The sequence below is a fragment of the Cotesia typhae genome, unplaced genomic scaffold (genome assembly GCF_013202065.1).
Source record: "Cotesia typhae breed Kobodo isofemale line unplaced genomic scaffold, CoteBio_Ctyphae contig_119, whole genome shotgun sequence".
Classification (NCBI taxonomy): domain Eukaryota; kingdom Metazoa; phylum Arthropoda; class Insecta; order Hymenoptera; family Braconidae; genus Cotesia; species Cotesia typhae.
Window position 1 is genome coordinate 344,199 of NW_027423712.1, and position 25,658 is coordinate 369,856.

Below are 25,658 nucleotides of genomic sequence, written 5' to 3' on the forward strand. Positions count from 1 at the left end.
GTTTAAATATTAATAAAGTTCGCGGGAAAGTAGAAACATTGCCGCCATTATAAAAAAGATCTAAAGTATGCAGCGCGCTCTAGGTAAAAAAGTTTGATTGTAGAATATCGATACTCGAAACTCGATTAAGCGAGATAAAATAAAATCTCTTTATTTTTTTATCTCGAATGTAAATATCGGCCACATTCAGTTCACTAGAATGTCGTGATGATCGCGACAATCGTCAGTTTAGAAACAGAATGCAATAATGAATGATCTAACTAAACCAAGACAACTCACGTATAACACCTCGTGAGAACGTCAAACAATAAATATAATATTGTTAAATAATAATTATTAAAAATGTATTTATTAAAACGCGGTGATGTGACATAATAAATATAGTTGTATAAATATTAAATAAATAAGTGAACAGGTGTTTAATAAATATTTTTAAAAATAATCTAGTGTTAATGGTGGTGGTGTGTGGTGGTGGGTTAGCATCGCATCATCAATCGGTGGTGACAATACACAATATACACATGACAACTCACACACTAACGGGGATTTTAAAACGCTATGGTGATAAAGTTACTAATAAAATAATAATAATTACTACCGGAAGTAATATAGAATATTTATTTGCTAGGTAAATAATATAATAATATAAATGTTGGGTAAATTATAATTATTATAAAAATTACCATCATCATCTTCATCATCATAAATTAATCATTATCAGTCTTAGAAGGAGAACCAGAAACAGAGGTTGAAGTGGCTGAAGCAGCATCAAGATGTCGTCGGGTCACAGCAGCCGAAGTAGTCGTGCTGCCCACATAAGTTCGATACTTCAAAAACTCCAAGGACGGTTTACCGACGCAATGACTCCACCAAAATTATCAACAGATAAACGTATGCTCGACAAAACATGGAAACTTATGGACAAAGTTGTTAAATTGTGTCAGCATCAGCGAATGAACTTAAAAAACTCACCACCATTTATCCTTGATATCCTTCCAGATACCTATCAACGCTTGAGATTAATTTACAGTAAATACGAGGATCGTATGTCCGTGTTGCACAGTAATGAACATTTTTGTGTATTCATAAATAATCTTATGCGAAAGTGTAAACAGGCTATCAAGTTATTCAAAGAAGGCAAGGAAAAAATGTTTGACGAGACATCTCATTATCGTAGAAATTTAACAAAACTCAGTCTCGTATTCAGTCACATGCTCTCTGAATTGAAGGCCATCTTCCCCAACGGCGTCTTCGCGGGTGATCAGTTTCGCATTACCAAGTCTGACGCCGCTGAATTTTGGAGAGAGCGCTTCGGTAACAGGTACATATCATATCATTATCATTATCATTATTTTTTTTTATTTATTATTTATTTATTTCATTAATTTTGTTACAGAGTTTTATTTAATCTACATAAATATTTTTTTACTTCATTATAAGCAATTACAAGCAATCTAACCTAGATACGTCATAGACAATCTAATAACTTTATTTTTATTTTTATTACATTCTTGTTCAATACGTACTTGACCCCGACGTTTTTCTTAATCCAATTACATCCCCAAATTCCAAGTACGTATATACACTTGAGCACCACCACCACCACCACCACGACCGCTGTCACCCCCGTCACCGTATTCGTACCAAAAATCGATACAATAAAATTTATTTTATTGTAGGTCTATAAATATAAACAAAAAAATAAATATCGATTTGAAAATTCCAGCTATAAAATATTTTAAACTAAAGTAACGAATCACATCAATGGATAAGATAAAAAAAAAAAAAAAATATATATATATATATATATATATATATATATATATATATATATATATATATATATATATATATATACTTTTACGCTGCGTTTCGTTCATTGACAGTTTTATCAATTTAAACTCGAATTAAACAACCCGATGCCGCCGAATAAGTTCATTCAACTGTTCACCGGACTTATTATTTTTACTGGATATTACCCAGCATTCGATCATTATCATCAGCATCAACATAATTAAATATAATATTAATATATGTGTACATCGTGGAATTCAAGTTGGCTTATAGGGCATACATCAATGAATTATAATCTATTGATTTACGTTTAATGATGATTTAAGACCGGGTAATTTTAAATTTTAAATTATTAATATAATATACAACACTCAAGGTATTATCATCTCAACTCTGTTCATTCAAGATTAATTTTCTCATTACTTTTTATTATTTATTGATGGAGTTATAATAATCAGGATTCCTGTTTTAATAAACAGACGGCTGCATAATTATAATAATAAGTACGTCTACGGTGAATAGAACGCACGTTTAAATACTCGTGCAATTTAAACTTTCGTTATCTATATATATTTTATAAATAAACATTGAGTCTTGTGGCTGAGTAATTCATTGATGGTTTTGTCTACCAATTAATGCACATATTTGTCTTTGTTGTTAATTTAAATTGAGGTGTGAAAAAAAAAAAAAAAACAATCGTTTAAATTACCACTCACGTTATTTATTTTTTATTAATTTAATTATTTATTTTTTAAATTTTCCAGTTGACGAGTATGAATGTTGCTTAAATGGATAAAAAATATCGTTAATAAATAAAAGGATAAGGATGTGGTGTGAGAGAGATTGGTAAGCGATTGTTGCCGGCGACGTTGACGGAACCCGTTCAATTACCCAGATGCGTGGACCTTCAGTTTCCGGCGTTTCCGGTCAAATGATCCGCGGACATCCGCCCGACTGGCACTTACACAACACTCCGTACAAACATACATGCCTAAATACGTACACACGATATAATATGAAATTAAATAATGTACAACAACCCGTGGTACAGTTGCGGTACCCTTTCTAGTCATCATTGATTCACAACTCTCTCTCTTATTCTCAGAATTTGCTGAAGTTGATGATGATGATGATGATGATGCTACTGCTGCTGGTATTCCTATATACTACTTAACGCGGGCTCACCCTCGTAATTTAAACTCCAATTTTAAATGTCTGCTCTTTCACTCAAAATAACACATTTTTTAAATTATACTTCAATGAGTCTTTATTTAACGACACCAGACTCTGATGTGTCATTTTAATCTTTATAAATAAAAACCCTTGAATGGAGTAAAAATAAAAGTTAAACAACCAAATAAAAGTTTTATACATACATTCAAAATAACTACAATAGTACCCGTGAGTAATTTTAAATGAATAAGCTTTTCGTATCAATTATTTTTATTATTATTAATTATTTATTTTAACAGATAAATTTGGCATAAAGTTAAAACAGAAAAGCGGTTTCTTGAATGAATTCTCAGCTCATAAATAAATAATAAGATACGCGTGATCTATTGCCGTTCATTCATAACACATATGATAATGGTACATAAAAAAGTGACATATCCATATATGTAGACATAGATAGATATATATCGAGTTGTTCTCGGACAAAACGGTTCCCCGCTTGTCAAGTTAATCTCACATCCGGACTATGAGAGCAAAAGCGGAAGGAAGGGGACGTGACGTCACGATTGAGGAAAATTAAAAGAGTAACGCGAGCGTGCGAGATGAGAAGAGAAGTATTATTATGTATATGTACTTGTACGCCCGCATGCACTACAGAGTAGAGACTACATACTCTGGAAATTGTAGATATATATACGATATGTGTTTAACAAAAGTGCCATAGCCCTCAACACACTACTTACACATTCGAATATCAAGTAGATATATATCTATTACATTATATATTAACATGCTGGCGTGATAGGACTACTAGCTATTGCTATTGCTGACGTTTTGTTGGATTTAATGTGTAATATGTCAATGCCGTAATACAACATTAGCTACGAGGGCATTTTTCATTTACTTTGCTGACAAATAATCCAATAATTAATATTAATACTCAGAAAAAAAAAATTAACTTAAATCAAGTAAACAATTTTGAAGAATTTCATCTTCTTGATTTGAGTAGAAAAATTTTTAAACTAAGAAATTTTTTTTTTTATTAATTCAAAAATTTTTTGTCTTGATTAAAGTTAATTTTTTTTTTTTTTTTTTTTTTTTTTCAGTAGATATAATTAATATTTGTATTAAAATATTTTAGCGAAAATTCATTCATAAGCTTCATGCCAATAATAGTTCACAAGAATTTGCTATTACGCAAAAAACAGAGAATATGCGTGATATTAAAACCGAGAGACGTATCTCGTCAACGATGACGACAACCTGACTACCTCTACATCCGTTTTATCTCATACGTATGCTTAATTATCTTTAATTTCGGGATTAATCTTTTATGCGATTTATCAATGAGATAGTTTATTCTATACTATTTTAAAATTGAAATGAAATGCACAATTTAATCAGAATTATCATTAATATGTATGTTAATTAAATCTAACCCTTTGTAATATTTTTAAGTTTATTGTTGTGTCTTTCGAAAACCTTGAGGGAATTGTGGACCAAGTCCGCGGTCACGTACGTTCGTGCTCGCAAGTGATAACGAAAAATTTCCCATCGCACCGAGTGCTTTTACCTTAATTAAACTCAGACGGGCTTGATGTTATACATAGAATACTGTTTCATACTGAAAAAAACATTAGTAATTGTATAAATTAACTGTCATTGAGTGTTGTAGCGTAGGGTAGGTAAAAAATAACAATAATTAATAAATTTACAAGGACTTTAATATTTAAAAAAAAAAATAAATAAATAAATGACTTTTTGATAGGCATTGCGATGTAGACTGTACTCAGAATTGTAATGAAAAAATATGTGTATAGAAAAAAATATAATAAGAAAAAGAAATGGAAAAAAGTGGGCCGCGGTAAACTGGGTCTCTCCTCTTCGATCCGCGAATGTTAGGTCGGTAGACACGCGCGCAAACGCTTAAAGATGCGCAAAATAGAAATAACAAGTAACTAAATATCTGTCTTTGAAAAATAAAATAACCAGAGTGACTATCACGCTGTTGTACGTGTATATATATATATATATATATATATATATATATATATATATATATATATATATATGTATATATAATGTTATTAGTAGAGTTCTATGAATGAAGGCGGGTGTTGGGTCAGCCGACAAGCAAGGACGGCTAATTATAACCAATATCTTTTCTTACGTGCATTAACGTGTATATATATCAGCAAAGTTAGCCAACTCCTCTCTTTTATTTTATTATTGTTATTATTAATTTTCACAATTATTATGATTATTATTATTATTTAAGATTTGCGCTGATGATGGTTTGGGTGGGTTGCTCTGTCTCTCATTTCTCATTTATTATTATACCAGTCTCACTCTTTTTTAATGCTAATAATAAACATATTTCCGGAGCGACCTGGCGATAACGCTACAACGATCTTCCTCACCGTTGCGTGGGCAAATATGTTTACCCAAGTTGCACATATCTTTATAACATTATTATTTATATTTTAATATTCGTATTACTTTGCTGTTTTCCTCCATTCATTAATTTAAATATAGTTTTATTATTTAAATAGATTAAATTCAATCAATAAGAATATTTTTTTTATTGATTTTTTAAAATTGAATCTTAATATTGTTATTAATAATTATCTTTTAATTGAATTCATTCAGAAATAAGTTTTATCAGCTGGTTAAATTTCATATTTACATTCATAATAATTAACACTTGTTGAATAAATTAATATTTAAGTATTAATTAGAGTGATTATTGTTTTATTAATAGATTTTTTCTTTTTCATATTTAAAAACGTAAATCTAGATATTGAGACATTGGATGTTTGTCGTTGTTTCATTAACAGACGAGACTTTTTTATCCGAAAATCAATATCATACTCTAACATTTCTTCTCGACCCTTTTTGCTTCTCACAGTGTGGCATTTTAAAAAAAACCGCATTTCCTGTTCATCTCAGGGAGGTCATGACCGATAATAAAATACAGAGACTCGAGTGAAATTAAATCAAGTGTGAATACTGATACAAACTCACAGACACAGACAAGTTCAATTCCAGCTATTGGAAAAAATAAATTATTTTTATTTTAAACACTGAAAATTTATACAATATATTTTTTACATAATTATTTATGTAATATTTTATTGCTAACTCTGAATTGATAAAAATATCAATGAAAAAGATAAATTAAAAAAAATGTTTTAATACTTATTAGATTAATGCATCGTTGCTGTTATGTTAGTATAAAAGCCAGTTTGCTATTAGAGATAACAAAGAAAGTAAATAAAAATATAATTTATATTGTTATTAGATAAGATTATTATATAAATGTTAACAATGTTCATTCACCGGTTGAAATATTTTTTTCTAAATATTAATTTTATAAATTTTTTTCGTATCAATTCGCTTCAGTTGATTTTAAATAATCTCTGTATCTGCATAATTTAATATTCAATATTCAAGACTAAGCTAATATTTGTGTAATATGTACAAATTTGAATAATTGATATTCAAAAAACCATATGTCAATTGAAAATCTTTACAAATGTCACAATAGTTATAAATAATTTCATTTATACTCTAAAATTTAATTGAAAAAAATTTTATTTTACTTCATTAATAATTGTAACATAAAGAACACTGTTAAATCCTCGTAATTTCTTATCTAAACATATTAATTAACTTCCGGCGAATGTTTATTGTATACCTTATCATTGCCGTGGATACGTACATTTAAATGTACATTTAAGCTTAGTCACAGTAATACAAATATTCAATATTTTTATGTTACATTGGAATTACTTGGAAAATTTATCCACGGCTATTTAATTTAAAACAATTCCATACTCAATACACAATATAATGATAACGATAGGAAAATAGATTTACTTGTTAAAAAAATTTAAGACACCTTCGTATGGATTTTATGCAGTTTATTTATTGAATGCAATTTTTTTTTTTTTTAAACAACCAAAGTACAAAGTCCCAATCTGGCTGTGGTGCGCGTGTGAATCGATACCTACGCACGGATTTATATTTATGTATGTGTTGATTACAAAATCGATAACTCAGATATATCTATGATATCAGACGTGATACTCTCGAGGAAGCGTGTATAAATCATAGCCAAAATAAAAAAAATCAAATATTACATCATTTAAAATGATAAAAAAATAAATAGTTTGAGATTAATTATTTAACAGAATTTATAATAGTAGTAATAATAGTTATTTCCTTTCATAAAGGAATAATCCATACGTTTAGTTGTGATGTGCTGATTATTCCCATAAACAGCAGTATTATATTATAACCGTGCGTTGGGGATAAAATGAGGTATTGCTCCCTCAAAAGTACTTCTCCAAATTTTTCGCCAAGCTACTTGGGTCGACATTTGGTCCGTGTCGCTCGACGACTTTTCCGTCTTTGTCGACAATGAATTTTGTGAAATTCCATTTGATAAAGTTTCCCAGTGTGCCGCCCTTTTCCTTTTTCAAGTACTTCCACAGTGGATGAGTTGTCTCACCATTGACGTCTATCTTTTCAAACAAATCAAACTTCACCTACGCACAAAAATAAACTCATAAGAATTTTATCAAAGTTTGATAAATAAAAATAATGTATTGAGGGGTTAAAAAAAAATAAAATAAAATTACTTTTTGACGATCAGCAAAGCTGCAAATTTCATCACTGTCTCCGGGCTCTTGACCGTTGAATTGATTACATGGGAATGCCAAAATGCGAAGACCTGGACATAAATGATTTTTTAAAATTAATAAAAAATATTGTTAAAGAAATAATTAATTTTATATAAATTAATATAAATACCATGAGACTCTGCAAATTGATCATGAAGCTCATTCAGTTCTTTGTAATTAGTAGCAGTGAGTCCACACTTTGATGCGACATTTACAATCAACAGCACGTGGCCTTTATACCTGAAAAATAATTCATAGGAATGTTTAACGATTTATAGAGACCGGCATTGACTTAGAAGAAAATAAGTACATTCATAGTTTAACCTACTTTTCCAAAGGTACATCTTCCCCCTTGATGGATTTAGCTTCGAAATCATGGACGGACTTGGCCGACTTGTAATCCAAGTTTCCACTCATAACTATTTAAATTACAGAAATATTTAATTATTTTTAAATTAAATAGTTATTTTCGTAACACTAAATTATTTTTAGCGAAATATTTGTTGCAAATGATGTTAATAAACTCCTACAGGCAATTTATCATGCAAATAAAATTAAGACCATTTAAAACGATACTAATTAACTTTTTCAATTTAACTACTTATAACTCATGACACTGAAGTTGACAGAAGTTAGACATTTTTTTATTATTAAATATCAATAAAATAATTATGAAAAAAATTCAATAAAAATATTTCACGTGAAAATTATGACATTAGTGGAAATTAAAAAAAAAAAAATTATTGTTATTATTGATTTGTTATAAAAATTTTTAAAATTGACAGGTGTCAGCTGATTTCAGTATCATTATAACTTGGGGGTATTTAAATACGTGCCTGCTAAATTTCGAATTTGTTGCAATCCGACAGGTATTATTGGATATTTAAAAAAACGCATTCTTCTCCTAGATTTATTCAGTGCAAAAAAATCATTTATTTATTTGTCACAATTAATTACTCTCAACTTGAAAATTTTTCATTCAAACAATTTTTTTTTAAGAAAATTTATTTAACAGATATTTAATAATTTTTTAGAACAAATTTGTGGGTAAAAAAAAATTGAAAAATTATCAGGTCACTGTTAACTTAAATGTCTTTTTTTTTTTTTTTTTTTTTTTCCAAACAAATAAAATTAATTCTCCAGTTCTTATTTAAAAAATAAAGATTTCCAAAAGTTAAAAAATAATTTGTTTTTTATTTAATTAAAACTCAAGAATTTCTTGTACTAATTCTTCACTCTGCAAGAAAAACTTTTGCACTTGTAACTAGTGCCACCTACCAAGAAAAAGACGAAGGAACTGATCCGCCATCAAGAGATTACTCATTCACACGCAATTCATTCGTTTTGTTGAATCAGTTACTTATTAAATAAAATGTAACTATTGGATGATATTGAATTGTTCTTAAAGTAAAAGATTTATCAGACATATTCTTACCTATAGCTGTAGTAATATCAAATAATTATCGTAGATATAATATATTTATTTTCAGGTGAAAAAATGCCGACTGAACGAACAGAGCAACTGACTACGACTGACTATGATTTCCGCTTACTCTACTCGTATACATAGTACCGGCGTAGTACCCAGGACCGTGGAAAGTGGGAAAAACAAAACATTATACCCATTAGCTGAATTTTTCATTTAATTCCAGTATATGTATAATATAAAACTAACTTTCTACCCTCGATTACATATATATATATATATATATATATATATATATATATATATATATATATATATATATATATATATATATATATTGAGGGTTACTTCACATTTCATGTAATAATTATTAATTTTTCAATGTCACATCGATAAAGTTAATACCTTGAGTTCAAAGGTCTACATTACGCTCATTAATCAATTAATAATCACTTTTTGTACTGTTATATAATATTATTTAATGATTATTGTTATCTAATTATTTTTAGGTCAAATAATAATTATTTGTAAATATTTTTCATTTTTTATTGATACAAAAAAATGACACTGAAATTGACAATTTGAAATTTTTAGAAACATTTTTTTATTGTAATTGACTTGTTTTAAAAATTTTAAAAATTGACAGCTGTCAGCTAACTTCAGTATCATTTTTTATTGTAATTGATTTTTTATCAAAAAAATACACTGAAGTTAAATGACAAAAATTTTTTTTTAGAATTTTATAACAATAAAATTATAGAAAAAAAATTTGGTAATTATTTACAAATGGGGTCAAACCTGTTTTTTGGCCATATCTAGGTGAAAAATTAACATTTTTTTTATTCTGCTTGTTTTTACGGCGGATTTATGGTGGTAATATCAAAAAATTCATATTGGAAAAAATTTTGGCTTTTATGTTTTGGGATAAAATTTCTATTTTATCTTTTTTTGATGTTTTAGATATTTTTTTTGTAAAGTACATCAAAAAACGAACAATTTAAAAAAAAAAAAAAGTTGAATAACATAACTTTCTAAAAAAATTTTTTTGAAAATTTGTTAAAATTGTGGTAAACTTTTTTTTTTAATTATTCATTTTTTGGTGTATTTAAAAAAAATAATAAATTAAAAATTTTGTTCAAAAAAATGAAAATTAAAATGATAGACCCCACTTATAAATAATTACCAAAAATTTTAAATGTAAAAATTTTTATTGTAATTAATTTATTGTAAAAATAAAAAAAATTGACAGTTGTCAGGTAACTTCAATATCATAGATAAAAACATAACACTGTGTGTAATCGGTTGGAATCAACTTATAATAAATAATTCAGGAAATATTCTTGGAACTAAATTGATTTTATGCTCAGTGCGCTACTTAGCAATTATTATACCTGTGTCAATTGAATATTCTTTCGTGTTAAAAAAATGTATATGCAGTATGTACAAATATTAACTGCAATAAACTATGTTTGAGTATCCTTGAAATACTTTGGGGTAATTTTAGTTTATTATCATTGCTATAAATAAATAAATAAATAATTATTTTATCTGTTTTCAGTACTTTGGTCCCGTGGAAGGTTTTTAGACATGAATTAAATCAAGTTCATCCCATAAGTTCGGGCCTGCAAGCGATGGCATTGAAATCAACGATCGACCTCACCTGCAATGATTACATTTCAAACTTTGAATTCGACGTGTTCACAAGGTAAATACTTTTAGTAATAATTAATAAACATAAATAAATAAATTAATTAACAAAATTGATAATTATTTTTGCTTTTATTTAAGACTGTTTCAACCTTGGTCTACGTTGCTGCGTAACTGGAAAATTTTGGCGGTCACGCATCCTGGATACGTAGCATTTTTGACTTATGACGAAGTAAAAGCGCGCTTGCAAAAATACTGCATAACTAAACCAGGGAGTTATGTATTTCGATTGAGCTGTACAAGATTAGGCCAGTGGGCAATCGGGTACGTTACATCTGATGGAGATATTCTTCAAACCATACCCCACAATAAAAGTTTGTGTCAAGCACTGTTGGACGGTTATCGGGAAGGCTTGTAAGTTTAAAATTTTATCATTAAAATTATTTTTATAAAATAATAATAATAATAATAATAATATTAAATATAAAATATTTTTAGTTACTTATACCCAGACGGACGTCATGTGAATCCCGATTTGACGTGGGCTGTTCAACCTACTCCGGAAGAGCACATCAAAGTAACGGCTGAGCAATATGAACTTTATTGTGAAATGGGCAGTACATTCCAATTATGTAAAATTTGCGCTGAACATGACAAAGACGTCAGGATAGAGCCCTGCGGTCATCTTCTCTGCACGCCATGTTTAACAGCTTGGCAGGTAGCAGTACTTACTCATTTTTTAAATATAAATTATACTTTTACCTTTTATTGCGAACAATGTCTCATCGGTTTGTCATAAAATACTTGAATTGTCATTATTAAATATTATTTTTTTTGCATAAAACTCATTCACTTTAACTGACTGTAAAGTAATTATTTTTTGCTAGCGCTCATATACAAAGCAAACATATAAAGATCTACTTAGATATAGGACAGTGATGAATAGGAGTAAAATTCAGGCCAACGATTTTATTATATCCACTTTATAAATTCAGGCTGCTGTAAGAGCCATTATAGTGTGACATATATAGATTTAAAAAAAAAAAGTTACTAGTTTTATTTTATTGCAAAAATTTATTTCAAAACTGATTTAATAATATTATTTTTATTATCAACAGGATTCCGAGGGCCAGGGGTGTCCTTTCTGCCGCGCAGAGATAAAAGGGACAGAACAAATAGTTGTGGATCCTTTTGATCCACGAAGAACACATCGACCTGGGGCTCAATCAGCATCTGTTAGTAATGCATCAACTCCTACGCGGGATCTTGACCCTGACACCGAGGTATCCGACTAGGCGTATCATCTACCCTCCATTTAAAATATATAGATAAATAAATAAATAAATAAATAAATATATATATATATATATATATATATATATATATATATATATATTTTTTTTTTTTTATTTGTTTATATATTAGTTTAAAACATATCCTTGTATAGTGTGACCTCATAGATTATGCCTCATAAAAAAACTGCCTTTCGTATTTCATCGCAGTAGCATTGGTTGCTGTAATGCTCCTAATTAAAACGCATCATTGCATCGCATTATTATTTTTCATATAGTAATTTTTAAGTGTTACGGAATTAAATCAATAATGCTATATTTATTTTTGCAATTAATATTTTTTAAAATAACTAATATTATTATAATAATAATAACAATGATAATAATAACAATAACACTAACAAATAACAATATTATGGTATACACATTAAAAAATATGGTTGGAATAATTACACCATGCAAGATAAAGGTAGGTTTACTCTTCCACGCATTCCAGACAATCCATGTCTTTTTGTTTACTGCTCTTTATCATCTACTTTTATCTCTTTTAATATATTCTTAGATATAAAATTAATTATATCTTTTTTTTATCGCAATTACATTAAATTGATTATTTTCTATGGGACCGTGCGTACATAGACAATTATTTTAATGGCCTATAAATAATACAAATGTATTATGTTGTAACTAAAAAAAATTGCTTTTGTTTTTTTATAAATTAAATAATTAATATAAATATATCTTTCGCTGATGAAGCTTATTAGTTGCATTGTTATATTAAATAACAATGCAGCAGCTTACTTTATTGCAGGACTTAATAATAACAATACTAGCTTGCATTTCTCGCATCTTAATCATTATTTTGGGCTTTAGCATTTTTTTTAGAGAGCATACTGAGGCAAATAAATAAATAATTAATAATATTAATATTAAATAAGTATTATTAAAATATAGGAAAAAAAAAGTAATTATCAAATTTTGAAGTGTAACTTCCAGGATTATTGTTGTCGATGTTATTGTGCCAGTGAGAGAAAAAATAAATTGTGTAATATTATGTACACAAATAATCCACTCTGACATATTAATTATAATGCAACTAATCCAAACGATTGGTTTGATTGTGATGACTTACTAAAATTATAAAATAAAAATAAAATCGTTTACGATTAGTAGTGATAGTTAAAAAAAAAAAAAAAAAAATTATATTTTATTTTGCATAAATTTTTAGTCAGTGCTATTTTTTTTTTAACTCAAATCTAATCATGCTTAAACAATTAACGTTGTTAAATTTTTATTGAGCAATGTAATTAATTAAAAAATTACTTTAACGTGTTTATTCTTTCAGCGTATTTTTACTATTTGTAATAATCAATTAATTGCAATGATTACAATGCAAATAACTTAAGATCAATTATCGTTAAATGCAAATCATATTGAATTATAATTAATATTTATTAAATTTATAATTTTATTTTCTTTCTTTTTATTACATAAATATTTAATTAAAATCATTAAACTTATTTAAATATTTGATATAAGTGAATTTTATATTTAATTATTGATTATTGATATAAATTTTAATTAACATAATCATAAACAGAATTACTCTAAAAACACTAATTTTAATTTTAATTATTATTCTTATTATTATTATTATTATTATTATTATTATTATTGTTATTGTTATTGTTATTATTACTATAGGTATGATTGTTGTAGTCCAAAATTAGATAAGGATAATTAGTTTTTTGCATTAACGCCTGTGTTAATTTAATGAACAAAATATAAAAAGCTGCTTATATTACTTTTAAAGTTTTTTGCCACGCACTGGCGTCTTTAGATTAAAAATTAGAACAAATGAAAATATATATACATATATAATTTTAGTGTAAATGATTTATTTCTTATTGTAAAATATTAGTTATTTGAAATATTTTTAAATAAAGTTATATTATCATTATATTGTTACTTTGCACTTATATACGCTCCTTTCGCTACATTTTTATAATTATTTATATTTTTTTAAATTAATTGTTTAATATAAATATTAATTATAAAATTTTTAATTTTATATTCAGCGTCTAAATAAAAAAATATATTAATAGTCGCATGAGATTAAAAATTATATTATTTTTGAGATAATTGAGTTGTTAATTGGGTCGAATGCTCAGCCCACTGCATGAAAAATATATAACTTGTATTGTAAATACGTGAATAAATTTTTTTCCAATGTTTATCAATTATTCAAGGTAAGTATTTCAAAACTGCATTATGGTTCATAATATACTTTTTCTGCTTATTGCTTAATTGCCTTATTTCATAAACTGCAAATAATTATGTATGCATTAAAAAAAAAAAATGCACAATTAGTTTGTTAAATAAATTAATTGCATCTCAATATTAATTTTAGTTTAACACCATAATCATATTCTTACATAAATAACACTATATTGCATGATATAAATGATTTCATTATTAATATTAAAATTACTTTTTAATTATATCATTTAAATATTATAAATCTGTAATCTTTTTATGTTTTAGGATATTATAGAATTGTGTAACGGGAATTGCGGGGGGTTGATATGCGACGATTCTGACGAAGAAGAAGATTCAAGCCCGGCTAGTTCACCAGTACCTCCTCGAAGAATAGTGCCAAGTCCTCCTTTACCTCCTCGAAGACCATCACCGTCGCCAACTCCAAATAATCATCTAAGAAACAGTAGCCGTCATTTAACAGTACCTAAAGAAAATGCACCTCCACCTCCTACTGTTACTGTTATTCTTTCATCCAGTGAAAATCATCAAAATAATAAAGGTTAATATTTTATTTCATTTCTTCTTTATGAAAACTATTTTTTTTTTTTAAATTAATACAAGCAACCTTGCACTCACTGTGTGACACATGCATTTTTCATATATTTTTTATATATACATATATAATATATATAAATATATAAAATATATGAAAAATTGATGTGGGTACTCAAATGAAAGCTCTTGATGAGTATAACATCAAGACGAGCTTATATCTTTAAAAATGTTAATAGTTCACGAGATACATGGTCATTCCTTAATTATTGAGATTTTTTAAGATATAAGCTCATTCCGATGTTACACTCATCAAGAGCTTTCATTTGAGTACCCACATGCATTTTGATATATTTTTCATATATATATATATATATATATATATATATATATATATATATATATATATATATATATATATATATATACATAAAATTTATATCATTAAATTAAATACTTAAAAAAAAATTTATTTAAAAATACAGCAACAACAGAAGCCAGGTACGACATGCTGCACAGAGCATCATCCCCATTGCCAGTCCCGCCAGCAGTTGTACGACCCCATGTAAGATCATCGCACATCAGACCACCAGCTTTGCCTGAAAAAGGTGGAAGACACTTATCTTCCCAACCACAATCGCAATCGACAATCACTGTACCTCCAGTGCCACCTCCACTTTCTGCACCACGACCCCCTAAAGCGATTAAAGATCAAACTCCCAAGCAAGATCATCATTATGAAAACACAATATTGATTCACGGGACTAAAGAACACGTTGTTAAAAATATTAACTTGGAAATGAACCGTGCAAAGTTCACAGCACTGATGAAGAGTAGAGAAGAACCTGGTGGCTCTTCAATAAAACCTGAAGGTGCTGCTTATGAAAATGTCAATGTTGAGCATATTTCGAGGCTGACTGCTCTTGGATTTGCACAAGATGCTGTTATTCGGGCTCTTGGAATCAGTAGGAATGATTTAGAGATGGCTTGCGATATTCTTAATGAATTTGCAACTAAATCTTCTTGACCAGGTAATTGTTATCATTATTTATCATTATTATTATTATTAATAATTTTTTTTACATAAATGATATATTTAAAGAGATTTTTCTTCCTTAAAATTTTTATTAAAATAATTATATTTTTATTTACAGGTACAAAAACTGATGGTTTATGACCACCAGTACCTCCCCGTCGCTATCTTTAAAAGGGGAAACTCCAAAACAATGATATACATAAAAAAAATCATCGTTAACATCAGCTGCACAAAAACTACAAATTAGTAATGAAAGAAGAAATAAATATATTTATAGTATAAAAAAAAAAAAAAAAAAAAATTAATAGTTGGCCATTGAATCTTAAAACTCGAATTATCCGTAAATCAATTAATCAAAATTAATTTTTTTTTTAATGTACAATACTTATATAAATACAGCACATTAAATATCCTGTCGTTATAATTAAATAAGTACTTTAAGTGATAAAAGTACAGAAAAATATTTTACACATTTACAAACCTGACAGAATTAGAGAGTAATAGATAATTAATTGAATATTTATCTATTAATAATAAATTAACAGTACTTTGTGTTTGTATTTATCGTATAGACAACAAACAAAATAACTTTTCATGACAGATATCGTTGCATGTTTTTTTTTTTTTTTTTAATTATTATTATTATTTATTTATTTTATAGTGTATTCATCAAATGTGATATTTATATTTAAAATATACGTATGAATTAATCCGTACGTCACATTATAAAATGTATGATACTTTAAAACTTATCGGAGAAACAAAACAAAATTACAAAAATTGTTTTTATTTTACAAAATGACTGGCGATCACTTACAATAGAAATATATTATTAATTATTATTATTATTATTATCAATAATTGTAATAAATTGGAATGACAATAGCGGTATTATATTATATTAATGCGGAAACGGTATTCGAATAGAGAAGAAATAATTAATTAATCTTGGAAGATATTTTGTTGAATATTTGTAAAAAAAAAAAATGCAATATTGTCATTATTTATAAGAATAATATATATATTAACGAAAGAATAATTTGTCAAAAGTTTGCGATAGGACTGACAGAACTTGAAGATTTAAAAAAATAATAATAATAATGAAAAATAAACTTGTAAATACTATAAACAACTAATTTATTCAATTATACTATCTCGTTTTGATTTTTTAATTAATTTAAAGTGATAATTATTTATATCACAAATATAACTACGATTTTATTGTATTTCTTGTACCTATTAAATAATAAAATACTTTAAATAAAGATACTATTTGTATTTTACTAGAAAAGACTGACTCAGCAGTCACTATAATTATATTCTATTAAATTAACAATTATACTTTTAAAGAAGAAGTAATAAATTAATAAAACAAAATTAAACTGTTAAAATTTTATCGTAAATATTTGATAGTTTTAAAAAGTCTAATGTGACTAATAAATTTAACGTTAAAAATAAATATTAAATCCAATTAATCAGAAATTAAATCTTGTAAACAATTAATAAATTTAGATGTCCTATTTTTCTACAATTTAATATTTGCAGTGTGATCATAAATCATAAAAAAAAAAAAAGAAAGAAAAAATGAAATAGTCACAAATTTCCAAATTTTAAAAATTAATTCAATATTGTCTCCATTCAAATATATATATATTGTAATTTTTACCAATAATCGTAAATAGTATATAATAAATTGTAATGCCTAGTGCAATACTTAGTATGTAATTATTGGCTGTATTTAATTAAAAATTATTATTTCATTTATAAACAATGCAATGTAAGTTTTTCAAAATTACAGGTCTATCTAATGTTCTTACTCTCACTTGGGGCAGGAATATTAATTAGAGGCCTGGAGGGCAGTATTACAGGTTTATATAATATAAAAATATCATCTAAATAATTTTTATTCAGCTAAAAATTCATTCAATATATCTAGTTATTTTATTGATTCAATAAAACTTAACTTGAATCAAGTTACAATATTTTTTTACGACTTTCAATAATCTTGGAGTATTCTAGTAATTTTAAAAGCTGAATAAAAATATAATTAAATAAAATAAAAATGTAAGAAGTAAAGTTAAAGCATTGCCGTCTGTAATACTGCCGTAAAAATTCCTCCAATTTGATCGAACATATATTTATGCTCTTTAAGAATAAATTGATATACAATTAAATTATTGAGTTATTCATTTAACAATACAATCAACATATCATTGATTATTATATAAATAATGATTTATTATAAAGTAATATTCACAATAAAAAAATATTTACTAATAGACAATAAAAAAAAAATTTATTTACAAATTTTGCTACCTAGTTCTTGATGCAATTTTTCATATCGCATCAATTCCTCTCGACTCACAGAAGGTACAAGCGACTTGACAGCTTCAAGAAAATCATCTAATGATACATTGACGTTTCCTTCCGGCTTTCTTGCATCTTTTTCTTGATCGAGAGACTTTTCGTAATTTCTAACAACTTTGCGTACTGCATTTAGCCACGCATTGGAGCAAACAGAATTTAAATCAGCTCCTGTTAAATTTGACGGCAATAACTTTACTAATTTATCTAAATTCTGGTCGGCATTTTTAATGGAAAATTTACGAGTTATTGCTTTTAAAACACTCAATTGTGTTTCAGAGTCTGAATAAATTCCCACGTACAATAATTTATCAAATCTTCCGGGACGCAATAGCGCAGAATCAATGAGATCTGGTCGATTTGTAGCGCCAATAATAAATGTATCTGCAGAACTACCAAGCCCATCCATTTCAGCGAGCAATTGAGATACAACTCGGTCCATAACGCCTCCACTGTCGCCACTACGACCCCGATTTGGTGCCAATGCATCCAATTCATCAAAAAATATAATACACGGCGAGGCTGTTCGGGCCAATTCAAATATTTCTCTAACATTTTTCTCACTTTGTCCGACGTACATGTTCAATAACTCAGGCCCTTTTACCGACAAAAAGTTTAATTTATATTCAGTGGCAACGGCTTTCGCTAAAAGAGTTTTTCCAGTTCCTGGAGGGCCATAAAATAAAATTCCAGACCGTTTAATGTCACAATCTTGCATCAGTGGTATTTCTATTCTTTTAACTATTTCACTTTTTAAATTAGCCAGCCCTCCTATATCTTCCCAATAAACTTGGGGTACTTTTGGCGCTCCTATTTGCTCAGAAAATGTTGCTTGCATATGATCTGTAATTAAAAAATTTTTACTTATAAATAATTTAATTTTTAATATAAACTTTAATAATTTCTATAAAATTGATAAAAATAAAAATAAATAATTTCTTCAGAACTTACCATAAGCCTTAATGAAGTCGTCTTCATTGATAACAACATAACTTTTTTCATTACTCATGAGAGATTTGTAACAATTAGTTGCAGCGTCCAGAACCAGAGTTTCGAGATCATTTATAAAAAAATTAGAGCACATTCCAGCTATATTTGACAAGTCAAAATTGTACTTAATATTACGGCTCTTCAAAAACCACTCGATCAATTCAGATCTTTGATCTTGAGTGAAATAATCTATAGAAAATCTTTCTATAAAATTACGATCGATCTCTGAGGGAATTTCGCCATCTTCGGATGTCGCTATTATTATCAACGGATATTTCATTTTAGTACTGAAAATATTATTTATTTGCTCTGTGAAATTTGAAGGTACTCTTTCGTCAATATTACCGTCGGTGTCTCTACCAAAAACCTGGTGAAAAATTTTTAATTAATAATTAATAATTACACTGGCTTAATTATAAATAACATTTCTTACATTTATATTACTCAATTTTAAAATACATGGCACTAAATTTTGAGCGTTAGTTAAAGTTGTACGTAGTTTAGTTTCTATTTGAGGAAAAGATAACGTCTGAGTATCCTCACAGTTGAAATCATGAAGATTGAAACCCATTTGTTGAGATAAAGCTCTAATTAACCTCAACTTTCCTGATCCAGCAGATCCTTTCACCAAAAAAACAGGTTTTATTCCCATCCAATTGTCTGAAAAATTATCATTCATTTAAATAGAAGAAAAATTTTTAAATTTAATGTGATGTTTACAGTTGACTATTAAGTTTGTTGTTAGTAAGCCGATCGGCGTTCATTCTATTTGAAATAAATAAATAAATAAATATTGGAATAAAGTATTACCAGTCATTTTAAATGGCAGTATCGAAGCTTTTAATTCTTCAAAAGGTTTATAAGATAATAGTGGAAAATTGGACATTGAATTCCTTTCAATCTCCTGAAAAACATCCGTGATACTATCGTCAATCGTTTCTAATTTTTTAAACTCTGGAAGATATCCACAGACTTTAGTTTCTTGAATAAGTGTCGACTTTTCACAGGATACATAGCAAGATCTGTGGGTGTATTCATTATTTATTTTCACGCTGTTGACTTTGAAAAATAAGTCAGTTAACTGCTGGTTTTCCAGAGTAAACAAATATTTTTTTCCATATTCTTTAATGTTTATTTTAATTATATCTTTCGTCCTCAAATATCGTGGAGTAGAAAAGTAATTTTTTAGTAAATCGTCTACTAAATCATCAGAACACTCTTGATATGACAAAGGAGATACTTTAACTTCGTCAGCCCACTCTATATTACTTTTATATACAAGAACTGTAAAAAAAATAAATTTGTTAACAAAAATTTTCAATAAAATTTTTAAAATTAATACTTACTTATGAAAGGTGATAAATTCTCAACACCTAATACATTTTTAATATTGCATAGAGTTGTTTCTGATACATATAATTTATTTTTGACGTCTAATGGTAAAACAAGTATTTTATATTTTTTATTACACTTTTTAGAACAGATATTTATCCAGATTATTTCTGAAGACTTCGAACAATTGACAGCTCCGATAGCACACGATGTAGAGTCAATATATTTTTTATTTTCACAATAGTATTTTTCAACAATACTTTTAAAATTACTGTCATTAATTGCTTCTATTTGGATTTTCATATTTTTCAGCCTTTGTAATTTTATTTTCACATAATTTAAATGAATATATGACAATAAATAATAATTTTTTTTACTCTTTAAAGTTCTTATTAAATAGAACAATATTTTGCAATAATTAAAATTTTTGGAAGACATTTTTTAGATAAAAAAGTTATTTTATAAAAATTTACAATTAATAAAAAAAAAAAAAATTTGAATGTATATCTAACCCATGTTTAATTTTTGAGGTTATGAAACTATAAATACAGGGATAATGACGCGCGTTACCCGAAACGAGAATCTCGAGATTCGGGTATCTTCGGTTTTTCGTTGTTCATGATTGGTGGGACTTGTGGAATGTGTATAAATATTAGCTCATATTAATTTAATATTTCTTCGAAAACGGTTAAGCCAAACAAAAAAAAGTGCGTTTTTTCTTATTGATGGTTATTGTTACTTTGAAAATAATTAACACTACATTTTTTAACAAACAAAACAAGTAACTACATTTAAAATTAATTATTTACCGTATAAATGATAATTTTATTGAAAAGTAAAAGTTACTTAAGCGAAACAATTGAAGATAAATACTGAACAGGTGATTATTAGATTTTTAAATTTATTATCAATTATTATTATTATAATTTTAATATTGAAATTGATGATAGTTTAAAATGACATTAAAGTTAGTAGTCATTATAGAATTTTAAAATTTCATTTAACAAAAAAAATGATTTTTAAAAAATTGGATTTTTAATTTTTTTAAATTTCTAAATGTCAATTTTTTTTGCCATAATTTATTTGTTAAAAAAAATTCTACAAATTATTAAATATCTGCTAAATTTATTTTCATTGGTTTAAATACTAATTTTTTCAAAAAAATTGCATTTTTAATTTTATAAAATTTCTACATGTAAATTTTTTTTTCATAATTTGTTTATTAAAAAAATTATAAAAAATTATAAAATACCAGCCAAATCAATTTTTATTGCTAAAAATATGGATTAAATGTAAAATAATTTTAGATATGGATCCAACAACAGATTTTTGGGTTAATAAATGCGTCACTTGCAATGTACCGGGTCGCACCAATAAAGATTACGATGCAGTTGTCCAAGTATCAATAAAAAGATTACTTGAGTGTGAAGCTGAGCATCCAATGCTAAAATACCAATTGAAATGTGGAAAAAAGGCTGCTATAAAAATAAAAGAAGGTAATAATTACTATTTGACCCAAGGAGACAATGGTTTAGCTCTAGTGTCATACACTGAGGGCATAGCTTACGCGCCGCTGAACTCGAAGGAGCTGGCAAAAGGTTACGCGAACAGATCAGCAATAACCTGCGAGATTGGTCTCCACGAGGATTCGCTGAAAGACATTGAACGAGCTTTAGATATTGGATACTCGGATGATCTAAAAGCAAAGTTGTACGTTCGCCGTGCGAGGAATTTGCTGTCGCTGAACGAAAACATGCGACCTGAAGTAGAAGAAGCCATTTCTGAAGCTCGTCGCTGGGCATCTTTGATGACTTACCCTCAGAAGAAGAAAATAGAGAATATTTTAAAGAATATCATGGACGTTGTTGAAAAACCTGATTTGCCCGATGATCATCTCTCTTTCACTACGCCAAGCAATAATTCTAAAATACTTCGAGCGTCAGACGCTATTGCTATAAAATACAATGATAAATTCGGTCGCCACATTGTCGCTACTAGAAATATTGATGCGGGGGAGACTGCATTTGTTCACGAGTCATACGCAGCAGTAATAGTCCCCAAGCATTTTTATCGCTTCTGCTGGTACTGCTTGAAAAAAGTTTTCTCTGGTATTGCTTGCCATCAGTGTGTCAATGTGATCTACTGCGATGAAAATTGCCGCGATGCAGCTTGGAAGGAACACCATCATATTGAATGTCCTGTTATTACATCAATGGTGTTGGAAAATATGAAAGAGACAGAATTTCTGGCTCTAAGGATTTTTGTAAAAGCTTTCAAGGAAATGGGCTCTATTAAAAATTTACAAGATCATATTGATAAATTAAACTCTATTACTGGTCAGTATTTTTTATAAAATTGAAATAATTAAAAATTAATAATTATTCTTTACTTAGATCCAATCAACAAGCTTTTGACTGACGGTGTCTTTGATGATACTAAATACGCCAGTGTTTTCGGATTAACATCAGATACTTCGTTTGTTTGGTCATCACCTACTTACACTTATCATTTGAAGAGCATTTTTATTGTCTATTATTTAGCAGTGACTAGTAACAATATATTGGACAAGAAAATAACTGATTTCAAAGACCTGGCTAATGATGAACAAGCTTTATTTATCGGAAGCTTGTTACTCAAGCACTTTGATATCAACATGATTAATGCACATGAAGTAAGTTTATAAAATACTGTTTTTACTATTATTAATTTATATTTATTAAAATTTTTTACACTATTCTTAATTCAAATTTATTTTCTATTTTTTAGTTTAGTTTTCTATAAAAAGCGTGTTTTTTAGGTTTTTTAAATTATTATTTTTTTAGCTCAACAATAATTTAATTAAAAAAAATTTTTATTTTAGTCGGAAATTTTTCACGATGTTGAAGCTGATTATTTCACTCGAGGAATAATGCTTTTGCCATTGATGAGCTTGTTAAATCACAGCTGCGACTTCAACATGTGTCATTATATGTCCGGCAATAAAATAGCGCTTAATGCTGTAATAATGATCAAAAAAGGTGAACAATTGAGTATTGATTATGGTGCATACTTTCAATTGAAACCAACGCTGGAACGAAGATCCTTCTTAAAAGCGCGCTATAATTTTTCATGCAACTGTGTTGCTTGTGTCAATGATTGGAATCCCAACTCTGAATTTCCATCATTTGATGTAAGTATTTTTATTACAAAATTAAATTAATTTTATTAATTAATTAATTATTTTGTATACTTACTTACAAGTAATTTATTTGTTCAATAGGAATTAGTTTTATCAAAAGAAAGTATGCTGAGAATTCTGGGTACGGTTAAAGAAGACTTTGAGCTTGATTTCTTAATTTTAAATACGGTTAAAGCGTCAGACATGATTGTTAATAATAATTCCGACAGGCTCCGCGGTTTACTGAAAATAATTAAAGTGTACGATGAAGAAAAAATTCATTATCCAACCAGCGACATTGTTATGTTCAAAAGATTGGTGACACAAACTTTATCATCTGATTCCTACTAAAATTTTTTTTTTTCTTTAAATTAACAATTTTTTTTTTTTTTTTGACTTTAAAAAAATTGAAATAAATATTAAACAACAATAACAACAAAAATTAAATTATAATTAATTTACACTACTTATATTTAAATCCTAATTTATATTTGTCTCGCTAAATTTATATACAAAAAAAAACTACGCAGTAAGTACAAAAATAAAAGGATTTATTTCTATTTAAACTTGGGACTAAGTATTTAAATTCATTAGTCTGAAGTTGAAAATTTTGTGCGCTTACATTTAAAAATTTTTTTTATTAAGTTTTTTACAGGAATGCGGTGAAAAATATTTGTAAAGTGGCGTCCTCTTTTTATAGAAGAATCCAGTATAATATCCATAATACATCTATCTATCTCCCACACGTGGTCTCAATCCAGCCAGCCATTTTCCCGTCTGTAACGAAGCGAAAAGCCGCAAGTAAGATTGTAACAAATTACATTATTGCAAGATATCAATAATTAACATAAGTAATATTAAAAAAAGTGTTTAGAAAATAAAACAAAATGAGTGGAATCGTAAGAAATACAGTATGTACATTTGGGTTGAAAAATTTGTTAAAATCAACCTCGATGAACAAAATAATAACCTCACAAGTTTCCCGCTCGCTCTGGCACATGTCTAACACAATTAATAATGTTGGGATTGCAAATTCAACAATTGTTAAACAACACCAGCAGAAACAATTAAATTGTATGAACGGACACAATTACCAGTGTCGGTGCTCCCAGCACACAAAAGCCGAAAAAGAGTTGATCGAGTTCCTCGCTGAGGAGATCGTTGCCGAGAAAAAAGCCCAAAAGTCCAAAACAATTCCAACTGAGCTCGACGGATTCGCAGTGTCCTTGGACGGGGCCAACGTTACCTTGGTAAAAAAAGTAAACGATGAAAAAATTAGAATTGCATTTAATGTCAACCACACAGTTGACACTGAGAGCGAGCCTGAAGTCGACCCCAGCGAGGACAAACCAAACTTCGGGGAAATGAAGAGCAAGCCAAACTTCACCGTTGACATCGTACGTGGAAATCAGACTCTGGGACTAACTTGCTCCTTCAACAACGAGTACGGAGCATCTGGAGCCGACGACAGCTACAATGACTGCTTCGGTATTGATGAAGTTACTTTGTACGAGGGCGAGCACAGCGACAAGGTCTACGCCGTCGCCGGAGAAGTCATCGACGGGTACCTGTATGACTTGATGATGAACTACTTGGAAGAAAAGGGAATTTCTAATGAGTTTGCTGAGAAACTCGTTGAACTGAGCACCAACTACGAGCACAGCGCTTATATTAGTTTATTGGAAGGTCTATCTAAGTTTACTACTCACAAATAATTTTATACTGGTAATTATTTTATTTTTTTTTAATTTAATTTTTTATTTCAAATATTTTAAAATATTTTTTTTTGTTTCAGAAAAAAAGCTTGACTGCAATTATGGCTGATTGATTCCAAAACTGCGTACTAGCGATAAGTTACTTTCGGTTCAATTTAATGGGATAATTAATATTTAGATATAGATATTTGACGTATAAATTATTAATAATTAACAGAACAAAAACATACTTTTAA

The 25,658-nt window shown here is 27.8% G+C and overlaps 5 protein-coding genes across 9 annotated transcripts; 3 read left to right on the forward strand and 2 right to left on the reverse strand.

Moving 5' to 3' along the window:
* The first annotated feature begins 231 nt into the window (after positions 1-231).
* Cbl (E3 ubiquitin-protein ligase CBL) lies at positions 232-17,631 on the forward strand. Of its 5 annotated transcripts, none has more exons than XM_074248422.1 (9): positions 232-628; positions 722-1,321; positions 10,637-10,783; positions 10,867-11,139; positions 11,224-11,446; positions 11,844-12,008; positions 14,562-14,835; positions 15,314-15,859; positions 15,983-17,631. In XM_074248422.1, exons 2-8 carry the CDS (start codon positions 774-776, stop codon positions 15,853-15,855), a joined length of 2,172 nt encoding a protein of 723 aa, XP_074104523.1. In that variant the 5' UTR covers positions 232-628; positions 722-773; the 3' UTR covers positions 15,856-15,859; positions 15,983-17,631. The 5 variants fall into 5 exon arrangements, with proteins under 5 accessions (XP_074104523.1, XP_074104533.1, XP_074104541.1 ...); XM_074248432.1 differs by having other exon boundaries at positions 728-1,321; XM_074248440.1 differs by having other exon boundaries at positions 232-415.
* Positions 6,876-9,245, reverse strand: Gtpx1 (glutathione peroxidase-like 1). The gene is made up of 5 exons (XM_074248557.1): positions 9,088-9,245; positions 7,981-8,071; positions 7,783-7,892; positions 7,611-7,702; positions 6,876-7,517 (listed from the first exon to the last, which is right to left on the reverse strand). Exons 2-5 carry the CDS (start codon positions 8,067-8,069, stop codon positions 7,302-7,304), a joined length of 507 nt encoding a protein of 168 aa, XP_074104658.1. The 5' UTR covers positions 8,070-8,071; positions 9,088-9,245; the 3' UTR covers positions 6,876-7,301.
* Positions 17,632-17,782: 151 nt separating the features above from the next.
* Pex6 (peroxisomal biogenesis factor 6) lies at positions 17,783-21,124 on the reverse strand. The gene is made up of 5 exons (XM_074248406.1): positions 20,565-21,124; positions 20,029-20,502; positions 19,652-19,878; positions 19,180-19,585; positions 17,783-19,071 (listed from the first exon to the last, which is right to left on the reverse strand). The coding sequence occupies exons 1-5, from the start codon at positions 20,986-20,988 to the stop codon at positions 18,161-18,163; spliced, it is 2,442 nt and encodes an 813-aa protein (XP_074104507.1). The 5' UTR covers positions 20,989-21,124; the 3' UTR covers positions 17,783-18,160.
* A 145-nt stretch (positions 21,125-21,269) lies between these two features.
* On the forward strand, positions 21,270-24,242 carry LOC141531012 (SET and MYND domain-containing protein 4-like). Its single transcript, XM_074248483.1, has 5 exons — positions 21,270-21,430; positions 21,858-22,886; positions 22,944-23,221; positions 23,411-23,719; positions 23,810-24,242. The coding sequence occupies exons 2-5, from the start codon at positions 21,860-21,862 to the stop codon at positions 24,056-24,058; spliced, it is 1,863 nt and encodes a 620-aa protein (XP_074104584.1). The 5' UTR covers positions 21,270-21,430; positions 21,858-21,859; the 3' UTR covers positions 24,059-24,242.
* A 219-nt stretch (positions 24,243-24,461) lies between these two features.
* On the forward strand, positions 24,462-25,432 carry P32 (complement C1q binding protein P32). Its single transcript, XM_074248534.1, has one exon. It carries the CDS (start codon positions 24,595-24,597, stop codon positions 25,420-25,422), a length of 828 nt encoding a protein of 275 aa, XP_074104635.1. The 5' UTR covers positions 24,462-24,594; the 3' UTR covers positions 25,423-25,432.
* The last annotated feature ends 226 nt before the right edge of the window (positions 25,433-25,658 follow it).